This window comes from Malania oleifera, chromosome 1 (genome assembly GCF_029873635.1).
Source record: "Malania oleifera isolate guangnan ecotype guangnan chromosome 1, ASM2987363v1, whole genome shotgun sequence".
Lineage (NCBI taxonomy): Eukaryota > Viridiplantae > Streptophyta > Magnoliopsida > Santalales > Ximeniaceae > Malania > Malania oleifera.
The window spans coordinates 107,583,032-107,595,699 of NC_080417.1; the positions used below are offsets into that span (position 1 = coordinate 107,583,032).

At 38.5% G+C, this 12,668-nt stretch overlaps 1 protein-coding gene across 7 annotated transcripts in view; it reads left to right on the top strand.

Annotated features, from left to right (window-relative positions):
- The window catches only part of LOC131158473 (uncharacterized), a 144,168-nt gene that overhangs the window by 29,648 nt on the left and 101,852 nt on the right, over window positions 1-12,668 (top strand). For 4 of the 7 annotated variants that reach the window (XM_058113347.1, XM_058113343.1, XM_058113365.1 and 1 more), the window contains exon 4: window positions 6,641-6,706. The exons of the other annotated variants lie outside the window; for them this stretch is intronic. In XM_058113347.1, the coding sequence (XP_057969330.1) occupies window positions 6,641-6,706 (66 nt within the window). The remainder of the gene's footprint in view (window positions 1-6,640; window positions 6,707-12,668) is intronic. 7 annotated transcript variants of the gene reach the window in all.

Sequence of the window (12,668 nt, forward strand, 5' to 3'; positions counted from 1 at the left end):
AATTGCAAACATCAACTGAGTATAGATGTGGCCAAATTTTAGGTGCAGGTATGTTTTTACTAGACTTTCAAATGGTTCCATAATTGTAATGAATGAGAGGGGGATATACACGGTGGAGCTTTTCTAGTGACCTTGAATTAGAGGAAGAAGATGATTTGGAGGGGGATTTTGAGAAGCAAAGGGGTAAATGAGGTGGGTGGACCAGATGATTATGCGGTTGAGCATGAAGAAGTTGTCATGCCCCTTTTGAGAATATAGTTGAGGGAGAGAGACGGGTATGCGACGTGCCGCCATTAGCGTACATGATCGACGTCAAAGCTAGTGATGCCACAACCCAATTTGAGAGTTCTCTTGAAGGCACTTGATGGGATGGTGTTTTAGAATGTTGTAAAGGCATGATTTTTGACACAAAGGATGAGTTGATACACTCTGTGTGCATGCACCATGCCCAAACACACCACAACTTCAAGATCATGCAATTGAGCCCAACAAAATGGGTTGTTAGGTGCAATGCAGAAGAGAGCTGCGCTTGGAGGTTGTGTGTTTGCCGACATAGGAAGTGCGGGCTGTTTGAAATTACACAATATAGAGGCCCCCAAACATGCATCAATGAGACTCTTTCGCAAGACCAACCCACAATTGAAGTCGTCCTTAGATGCGGACGAAATAACAAAAATTATCAAGTGTGATGTTGGTGCTTCAATTGCCACTTTAAAGGCACGCATGAGATCGAAGTATCAATATCATGTGTCATATAGAAAGGTATGGTGTGGGAAGGAATTGACAATTGCAAGGATTTTTGGAGATTCAGATCTTTCATATCAAATGCTACTAAAGTGGATGCATGCTATGTGCAAGTCAAATCCTGGGACAAAAGTGAAATGGGTATCGAGAGATAATCCTGATGCTAATAACTTAGCAGTGTTGACATGTGCATTTTGGTCATTTCCAGTCTCAATTGAGTGATTTTGTCATTGTCATCCAACTTTTTGTGTTGATGGAACGCAGTTATACGGAAATTACGAAGGACAATTACTAATTGCAACGGCCCCCAATGCAAACCAGCAAATATTTCCTATAGCGTTTGCAATTGTTGAGGAGAGTCTTTTGACATGGTCCTAGTTTCTTGAATGCATTCAGGATGAAGTGATTGACTGCGATGATTTACGTGTCGTGGTAGAAGAGGCTTGGCGCTCAGTTTATAGGGCTGTCTCTGCATTGCAGCCATGAGTGGACGATGATGATGGTGCAGCCGAGGATGACATTGCAGCTGCTAAGCAGGCATTACGTAGGAGAGGTCATGCTGGGCCTCGACAGAGGTGAGGGGGTCATGTTGGAGGACATGGGGGAGGACCGGTTGAGCTAAAACATTTCCGACGGGAGGATGATCCAGTACAAGATGCAGAACAGGTTATACCAACACGTACCTCCCCCTAGCACGCTGAGGCTTCTACTTCGCAGTCGTAGGGGCCATATACCCTGATGCAGGCGTTTCAGGACCCATCTGGGGCATCCAATAGTACATTGTATGTACTAAAGCGACTACACTCCATTCCCTCATATCCACCTCTGATCTACTCGAGACATGAGTGACACCAGCTGTTCTCGGTTTCATCACTGATCCCATTTGATCTTCTACTACGTAGTCGCAGGGGCCATATACCCTTATGCAGACGTTTCAGGACCCATTTGGGGCATCCAATAGTACATTGTATGTACTAAATGCGCTCCATTCCCTCATATCCACCTCTGATCTATTCGAGACATGAGTGCCACCAGCTGTTCTCGGTTTCATCACTAATCCCATTTGATCTGTTCAGTCAGATGCGGGTAGAATGGTAGATGATGCTTTCCTGTAGGAGAACATCCCGAAGACATCCCATGTTGTTGACGATGCAGATCGAGGTGGGTGACAGTGACGTATGGACAATGTGGCCACAGATGTAGAGGATCCCCACATCGCTGAGCAGCAGCGATCGCATGTGCGACTGTAGAGACAGAGGAGACACCCACCTTGTGGGACTTGATTGTATTTTTTTTGGGACGTGATTGTATTTTTTTCTTTGTTTACAGTAATTATGTTCTTTTATTCCAGATTAATAAAAGTCAATCAGTTTTTCTATTTCTTCATTTTAACTTCGTTAGGTATACTTGTAAGCATTCAACAAACCTACATTTCTACTAATTAGTGTGAGCTTATTGATTCATTTAATGGAGCAGAAGTTGAACAGAAACATCAAAACATACCTTTATATTTGGGATACATGCATACAATAATAAAACATTACAAAAATTACACAAGCAATGCATCAAGGTCTTAAATTTCGATTTTGATTCAAATTTCGAAGCTCCAAACGTACGGAAATTTCAAAGAAAATTTAGATTTCAATGTCAATTTCGATTTCGATTTGAAAAGATAATGGAAATCAATAGTAAATCATGGAATTCATTTATGAAACTTTAGAAATGGTTAATAGACGTAATAACATAAGTTTTAGGACTAATATCTTACAAATTAAATACATCTATGCTACGAATGAGGTGGAAAAGATGTAATATAAAATGTGTATAAGATAATGTGCATTAAAATTATTCAGTTAATAAAAATGAAATTCTTAAATGATTTAATATTTTTTATTATACAAATAATGATAATTTAGACATGAATGCTTAGATAAAAAATGTTGTTGCAAGTTTATTTTTTCATGACATTTCAAAATCCCTTGTAGTAATATTTTTGTTTCAATAAAAAAAAAACATAAATTAAGAGGAAAATTTCACTTTGCTCCTATATCTCTCATTTGAATTCTGAGGAAATTTTGCTCTATAGTTAAAATTTTGATAATTTTTGCTAAAATTTTGAGATTTCAAAAAATTTCGAATGATTCCTTGAAATTTTGATGGAAATTATGCAAAACGGAAATCGATTGCCATTTCGATTTTGAGGGTGGCAAAAATTGAAAATTTCGACAATTTCATGGAAATTTAAGACCATGCAATGCATCCATTGAGTTGTAACAATAGTCCTCATTAGACATTAATGTGTTTGATTCGTAGGACGCGTCATTAGAAATGGAAGCACTAGCTTCCTCCTAGCTATCATGTGTCGTATAAGTCATAATGGAGTATATCCTCTCGAAACTAGTGATACGAACACACATACGATTATTCTCCTCTTGTATTATGTTTAACGCTCGTCTCTTCGATAAGTAGTTATTCTGTTGAATAGAATGTGCCATGCATTTAGGGATGACGACATTCAACAACCGTAACTGCCTACCAAGATCTCCTCCTCTTGCAGTCGATATTCCCGCTCTACATCCATAGTTGGCACAGTACGTGCAGACATAGCTTCATGAGGGTTTAATGAATAATAAACATGGCCCCTAAGTTGCAATACCTCCTCATAAAAGAAAATAAGTCATTGGGAGTGTATGAAACTGCGGGATGCTAATGACGACTCAATGTGCTACGACATGAAGAACTTATACTCTAAATGTAAATGTGGTCAAAAGAAGTCTGACTACAACCATAATTTAAACAAACTCTTAAGTAGCCCATATTGTGAACTTTGCACATAGACCGGACGTGATAGTTCTACTATGCAAAGCAGGCATGACAACTCTATTGTGACTAACAACTCAAGCATGGGCATGCTTTGAAGAACGTGTAACAATTCATCTCGCTCATTCTCAATACTTAGTGAGCATGCGTGATATTGACAAAACAAAAAAAATCAATCATTGAACTTTACACATCGACCATATGTGACAACTCTACCATGCGAAGCAAGCATGACAACCCTATCGTGACTAACAACTCAAGCTCGGGCATGCTTTGAAGAACGTGTAACAATTCATTTTGCTCATTCCCCATACTTAACGAGCATCTGTGATATTGAACAACAAAATCAATTATTGAACTTTACATTTAGACCAGATGTGACAACTCTACCATGCGAAACATGCGTGATATTGACACAAAATCAATTATTGGACTTTACACCTAGACTAGATGTGACAACTCTATCGTCCAAAGCAGATATGAGAACTTTGTCCTCACTAACAATTGAACCACGAGCATGCCTGATATTGACTTTATGTAGAGATCGGATATGAACTTATAAATTATGTTCCTTTCCCATTGCATAACAAAGTAAACAACAAAATTATACCTTCAGGCCAATGACTGCACGTCGTTGGGTTCTTGATAACGATGAGAACTTGGATAAGGATCGTGAATGTGGGCATGGTCATTGGTGGTTGGTTTTGCGAAGGCAATGGGTTGATGGAATTCTTTTGCAAGCTTTGCTAGTGCAACAGTTACGAACGTTGATGGCACTGGTACCTAAACTCCGTGCACTATACATGTGGCTGGGGGGGGGGGAGTTCTTTAGAGATATTAATGAAATCCTCAACACAATTCGGCAATTGTGTCATGAGAATTATAGAATGTTGTTACGTCGAGCATGAAACTCTCTCTATAAGCTTGCTAAAAAGTACATGCTTGACAACGACTGGGATATAGTTGACTATCTAGAGGCATAGAGGACAATTGAGCATTCGGCATGCCTATTAGACTTGGATATGTCTAACAAGTCTGACAATGAGGATGATGGCGAATGAAATATTAAGCACTCATTTCATGTATTCATAGAGATTCATCTCCATCTCTCTCTCTCTCTCTCTCTCTCTCTCTCTCTCTCTCTCTATGCAGTGTATGTATAGTAATGTAATTCAATTCAAGGTGTTCGTACGTACGTGTGTACTTTGTTTGATTAATTGATGAGTTTTTCTGTCGTACCAGCTAGGCACGAAGCATATACTGAAAGGCAACATATTGCTAAATGAGGGGTGTGATGACATTTAATAGAACTAGAAAAACGTGTTTTATTGATCATGGTTGGTTTCTAAATTTTATTGATCATATAAATTTTTGTGTGAAATATAAAGCAACTTTCCAAATTATGTGTAGCTATAGAAATCCTGAGTATCTCCGTGTATCTTGAATAAATTAGAAAAGTATGTAAAGATAGGAGATTGTATATTATTAAGAGTGATTCTGTTAGGAGATTGTTTCCATAGTTAGAACTTTTTGATTGTATTATATATATTGTAAATTGGGCTGTACAAAATTATTCAAGAAATACAGAAATTCAATTTTGTTTTCATGCTATCAGAGCTAGGGTTTCTAAACCTTAGCTAAACAATGGTCGACGACACCGTCAACAGCAAAGGGTCGAGTTCCTCTGAAAATCTCGATGGTGACTCTGAAGCCACATCCATCGTGCGTTCGAATGGGCTAGACAACTCGGCCTTTCCACTCTCGGTGGAGAAATTAAAAGGAAAAAATTTCTTTGAGTGAGCTCAGTCCATCAAACTTGTGATTGAAGGCAAAGGGAGATTAGGATATCTTACTGGAGAGAGAAAAAGGCCCACCTCAATTAATGTTGTAGCATTGCAAAAATGGAAGTCTGAGAATTCCATGGTGACTGTGTGGCTCGTAAACTCGATGAAGCCTTCAATCGGAAAGATTTATTTGTTCTTACCAACGACGAAGGACGTTTGGGACACTATTTGCGAGACGTACTCCGATGTCGAGAGCTACTCTCAGATCTTCGAGATAAAAACTCGATTGTGGCAAATAAGGCAAGGTGAGAGAGATGTCATCGAGTACTTCATGGAGATGACACACCTCTAGCAAGAACTCGACCTGAGCATCGAGGAGGAGTGGGAATGCTCCGGTGACAGCACCCGCTACAAGGGACGACTCGTGAACGAATGAGTCTTCTAGTTGGTCGGCCTCAACCGCAACTTGGACGATGTGCGAGGGAGGATCCTTGGCCGACGACCCCTACTATTGAACTGAGAAGTCTTTGCAGATGTGAGGCGGGAGGAAAGCCGTAGAAACGTGATGCTGAAGACACCTATAAGCCAAATTGGGCCTGAAATATCAGCCCTAAACTTGAAATCTAATGGGCTTGACATTTCGACCCTAATTTCAAAAGCCCCTACGAGATTTGGACAAAAGCCACATAAAGGGAGATTATAGTGTGAGCACTGCCGCAAGCCAGGCCATTCAAAAGATACCTATTGGGAAATTCATGGAAAGCCTGCAGATTGGAAGTAGAGGCATAATAAAAAAAAGTCGTGGCCATCAAGCTATTACTGATAATTCAGCTGAGAAGTCACAAGGCAAGAAAAATAACAATACCACTCCAAGTGGCGTATTCAGTCCAGAGTAGTTGGAACAACTATATAAAATGTTCTCCTCCATTCAAACATTGGGTCAGTCTTCCACTAGTTCTTTAGCCCACCGAGGTAAGTTACTGTTAACCTTAAATACTATATCCCATTGCAAATCTCCATGGTTAATTGACTCGGGTGCCTCTGATCATATGACTGATTCTTGTCATTTGTTCTCATCCTATTCACCATGTGCTTGAAATTTGAAAGTTAAAATTGCAGATGGATCTCTCTCATTTGTTGCAGGAAAAGGAAGTATTCGAATATCCAATTCTATAACTATAAAATTTGTTCTACATGTCCCTAAGTTGTCTTGCAATTTCTTATCCATTAGCCAGTTGACAAAGGATTCCAATTGCTTTGCTAAATTTGTTTCATCTCACTGTGTTTTCCAGGACCTATCATCAGGGAAGACAATTGGCAGTACTAAGGTGTGTGAGGGACTCTACTACTTTGTGGAGGTAAATACGAGTGAACAATGTAATACTGCAATTTTTGATTCTGCATCTATTTCTAGAGATAGTGAAATTTTGTTATGGCACTTTAGGATGGGCCATCCCAATTTTTAATATTTAAGACGTTTATTTCCTTCAATTTGTTCAAATAAAATGTCTTCTGATTTTCAATGTGAAATTTGTGAGCTTGCAAAACACTAGCGTAATTCATTCCCAAAGTCTACATACAAACCATCTTGCCCATTTACTGTGATTCACAGTGATTTATGGGGCTCTCATGCTCCCTTAATCGCACTCATACAAAATGATTTGTTACTTTTATTGATGATCATACTCGTATTTGTTGGGTTTACTTGTTGAAAGATAAAATTGATGTCCGTTCTACTTTCGTTAGTTTCCACTCCATGATTCAAACACAATTCCAAACTCAAATCCAAATTTTACGTACTAATAATGGTATGGAGTATTTCAATAATATCTTGGTACATTATCTTCAAGAAAGTGGCATTGTTCATCAAAGTTCGTGTGTGGGTACCCCTCAACAAAATGGGGTTGCTGAACTTAAAAACAAACATATTCTTGAAGTAGCTTGGGCATTGATGTTCACTACAAATATGAAAAACTATTTTTAGGGCGATGCCATTTTAATAGCTACACATCTCATTAATCGGATGCCGAGTCGGGTTCTTTCTTTTTCCACTCCTCTCCAAAAATTTCAGGAATATTTCCCCAACTCTCAACTGCACTCCAATCTCTCTCTGAAAATCTTTGGATGTACTGCATTTGTTCATGTTCACGCTCACAACCGGGATAAATTGGAACCTCGTGCGATTAAATGCGTCTTTATTGGTTACTCTCTTACTCAGAAAGGCTACAAATGTTATGACCTTGTCTCAAAAAGGAATGTTGGTTAGCCTTGATGTCACGTTCTTTGAAACCACTCCTTATTTCCAAAAGCCCTCTCTTCAGGGGGAGAAGAAGAGTGAAGATCAGTTCTTTGATTTCTCTACTACCGAGTCTCCTATTGCATCATTCCCTGACCCATCTACTGAGTCTCAGTCTCCCACTGCATCATTTCCTGATCTGTCATATGCAAATGATCACTTAAACTCAGGGGGAGATGTAGAAAAACAATTTAATAAGGAGATACTTGTTTACTCAAGAAAGCCAAAAACAAAGAATAAGGAGAATCTCATACCTGAGGCACCAAAAGAGTTGGAACTGGTGATAGCTTCAAGCAACCATGAGTCCACGCCCAGCCCCGATCCGGTAATAAATGATCATGAACTTCCTTATGATAAGTCTAAACCTGATGACATCAATTTACCCATTGCAGTTAGAAAACAAACTAGGTTATGTACTTTATATCCCTAGTCAAAATACATGTCTTATAAAACTCTGTCTACAGGGTATTGTGCTTTTACCTCTAACATTGACAGGATAAAAATTCCAAAGAATATTCAGGAAGCCCTGGAAATTCCTGAATGGAGGGAAGCTGTCATGGAAGAAATGTGGGCCTTGGAAAAAAATGGAACTTGAGACGTTATGAATTTTCTGAGAGGAAAGAAGCCAGTAGGCTGCAAATGGATCTTCACAATGAAATACAAAGCTGATGGGATAGTTGAAAGATATAAAGCTAGACTCGTTGCAAAAGGGTTTACACAGACCTATGGCATTGACTACACGGAGACATTTGCACCAGTGGCAAAAATGAACACAGTTCGGGTCCTCTTGTCATTGGTAGCTAACTTAGATTGGCCACTACAGCAACTTGACATTAAGAATGCATTCCTAAATGGCGAGTTAGAAAAAGAAGTCTGCATGACTATACCACCAGGTTTCAGTAAGAAAGGTGAAGAAAATAGAGTATGTAAACTCAAAAAATCCTTGTATGGACTCAAGCAATCTCCCAGAGCATGGTTCGACAGATTTGCGAAAATGATAAAGAATCAGGGATATCGACAAGGGCAATCAGATCACACTATGTTCTTTCAACTGTCTAAAAGTGGCAAGAAAACAATTCTGATAGTGTATGTTGATGATATAACCCTAACTGGAGATGATACAGTGGAGATGGACCGATTAAAGAAAGTCCTAGCTGCTGAGTTTGAAATAAAGACCTGGGACAAATGCGGTACTTCTTGGGAATGGAAGTTGCTAGATCAAAAAAGGGTATTAGTGTCTCTCAGCGAAAATATATCCTTGATCTCCTATTCGAAGCTGGTATGCTTGGATGCAAACCTAGTGAAACCCCGATTGAAGTCATAAAAAGGGTCAAATACTGCGGAATACCAGTTGAAAAGGAAAGGTATTAGAGATTGGTTGGTAAACTAATTTACCTATCGCATACCAGACCCGACATTGCATTTGCAGTAAGTGTGGTAAGTCAACACACGCATTCACCGAAAAAGACTCACCTAGATGTTGTGTATAAAATTCTCAGGTATCTAAAGGGTTCTTCGGGCAAGGGACTCTTCTTCAAGAAATATGAAAATAAGGAAGTAGAAATTTTTACAGATGCAGATTGGGCAGGATCAGCGGAAGATAGAAGGTCTACCACCGGATATTGCACCTTTGTATGGGGAAATTTGGTAACTTGGAGGAGCAAAAAACAAAATGTAGGGGCTCGAAGCAGTGCTGAAGTTGAATTCAAGGCAGTTGCACAATGGATATGTGAAGGACTGTGGTTACGGAAACTCTTGGAAGAATTACAAATGTCGGTGAAATTCCCTATCAAACTTTATTGTGACAACAAAGCAGTTATCAGTATATCTCTCAATTCAATTCAACATGACAGGACTAAGCATGTAGAAGTGGACCGACATTTTATCAAAGAGAAGGTTGAAGAAGGAACTATCTGTATGACTTATGTACCTGCCAAGGAACAAATTGCAGACATCTTTACTAAAGGATTAGCGCGACAGAGCTTTGATGATTTCATTGGCAAGTTGGATATGATCAATATCTATGATCCAACTTGAGAGTATCTCCATGTATCTTGAATAAATTAGGAAAGTATGTAAAGATATGAGATTGTATATTATTAAGAGTGATTTTGTTAGGAGATTGTTTCCATAGTTAGAACTTTTTTATTGTATTATATATATTGTAAATTGGGCTGTACAAAATTATTCAAGAAATATAGAAATTCAATTCTGTTTTCAATAGCTGACATGGACCTTTGCATGAAAAAGATGACCCCCTTTTAGTTATCATTATATACTATCATATATATTCTCAAATTGAGGGGATGGGGTGAAATTTTTTAAAACAAAGTCAATGAAGGGTCAATTAAAATTTGCATGCAACGGTTCTCGCAACTATTCATAGAAATTTAGACCAACTTTTGAAAACTTAGTTTAACATAAATTTTGCATGAGTTGAATCTTTAGTCAGAAAATTATGGGTAGTTTTTTTTTTTTTTTTTTTTTTTTATTATAAACTAGCTTTGTAAAAGTCATTAAAGCTTACACAAATTTTAAAAGTGACTTTGTGAAAGCCATTAGAATAAGTTAAACATAGATAAGGTGTCTTTTGGCAATTTTTCACTAGAAAAATTGCCTAGCGTAGCTTAGCCACTAAGCTATATATATATAAAAGGTTCCTTTTGCCAATTTCAGTAGATATTTATCTTCAAACATTTCATTTCCTTTCTATAGGTGGTTCTACCTAATTTACAAAGCAGGCTCATGAAAAGTCGGTTTTCATTGTAAGCATAGACTTTCGATAGGTTGGTTTTGCTCCCCATGCAGGCAATATATTTATATAAGGTGAAACAAACTTATGGAAAGCCGGTTTTCATTGTAATAATCGACATCCCATAAGTTGGTTTTGCTCCCCATGTAGGCAATGTGCGAGAATTTACGTAAAGTGAAACCGACATAGGGAAAGTTGGTTCTTACAATGAAAACCAACTTTCCATAAGTCTGTTTTGCTTACGCCATAACGACTTGTCATTTCAGATATAACTGGCTTATGGAAAGTCGGTTATATGGGCAAGGAGAGAGCATCCATTGTAATATATTTGTCATGTGATTTGGTGCATCTTCCCTAACTTAGGAATAAAAATCGATATTTTTCATAAGGAAACTAGTGAAAAAAAATAAAGAAGAATGAAGCTTTCTATATTATCCAAACTCAATGTAATGGAGCTTCTTGTTGTTGTTGCCTCGCTATTGTCGACATAACAAAGCTTGTTGCATTGATGGAGCAAGGCTAAATCCTACCACCATAACTGTAAAGGAATTTAATGGTGCCGCTATCTTTCCTTAAGTCTGTAATTGCAACCATTTTGCTTCACTTGTGTGTGTGTGTGTGTGTGTGTGAGAGAGAGAGAGAGAGAGAGAGAGATATTTTGGGTTAAAGTCTTAAATGGATAAGCAAAGCAAGTGGCTGGTGGGATGGGGAAGATAAGCAAGAAATCCTTGTTCATTTTTTACTTGGCCCAAGTTAGCTAATGAGAGAGGAACTAGAAAGCCCTATCCTACACAAAAGGGCTAACCCTCCCCAACCCATCCTCTTGGCCAATCTAATCCTATTGGTGTGTTGCATCAAACATAGGCTAAGGATCCTTTGCCTAAGCCTAGCTTAGCCACCAAGCTAAATGCACCCTAAAAGTATAAGTAAAGGAACATACACTACGATATAAATATATATAAGATGTCTTTCACCAATTTTCAATAGAAATTTATCTACCAACATTTCATTTCCTTTCCATAAGGTGGTGCTACCTAATTTACGAAAACTTATGGAAGGTCAGTTTTTATTGTAAGAATAGACTTTTTGTAGAAAATGAGAATAAATCTATTGTATATTCAAAATATATATTCTTTACATACCTAGGTCCCTATTTAACATGTCCACAGAGAATAAAATATGGAAATATAAAAGTCAACCCATACAATTAGCCTAGCCTAAATATCGAATCTAATTAGAGCCTTAATCTTCTACCAAAATCTTCTCCAAATCAATCAGGATTTCCGAACTCCCCCTCAAGTTGGATTATAGATATTGATCATGTCCAACTTGCAAATAAACTCTTCAAAGCTAGATCTCTGTAATCCCTTAGTGAAAATATCTGCTAATTGCTCTCTTGTAGGGATATAGGTCATGCAAAATCGTCCCCTTCTTAATTTTCTCCTTTATAAAATTCCTGTACACTTCTATATGTTTAGTTCTGTCGTGCTGAACAGGATTATGAGAAATACTAATGGCGGCTTTGTTGTCGCAATAGAGTTTGATGGGGAGCTTTATTGTGATGTGTTGTTCTTCCAAAAGTTTTTGTAAACATAGCCCTTCACACATCCCTTGTGCAATAGCTCTGAATTCAGCCTCGGCACTGCTTTTGGCTACCACACTCTACTTCTTACTCCTCCATGTTGCTAGATTTCCACAAACATAGGTATAGTAGCCAATAGTAGACCTTCTGTCTTCTGCTGATCCTACCCAATCCGCATCTGTGTAGATCTCTAGCTTCTTCCTGTCACCTTTCTTGAAGAATAGTCCTCGCCTTGGAGAGCCTTTTAGATATCCGAGAATCTTATATGCTGCTTCTAGGTGACTCTCCTTTGGTGAGTGCATGTGCTGACTGACCACACTTACAGCGAAAGCAATGTGAGGTCTAGTGTGAGCGAGGTAGATCAATCTACCTACTAGTCCCTGATATCTCTCCTTATCCACAGGCTTTCCTATGTCTTTCGTTCTTTTTCCTGCCTCAATAGAAGTATCGCTTGGTTTACAACCAAGCATGCCAGCCTCGGTCAAAAGGTCAAGTACATACTTTCTATGGGAGACACTAATTCCCTTTCTTGATTTGGCAACCTCCATTCCCAGGAAATATAGCATTTGACGTAGGTATTTTACCTCAAACTCTATGGCTAAGACCTTCAATCTCTCCACCTCTCTCGTGTCATCTCCAGTGAGAATGATGTCATCGACATACACAATCAGGATGGTCCTTCTTCCCTCA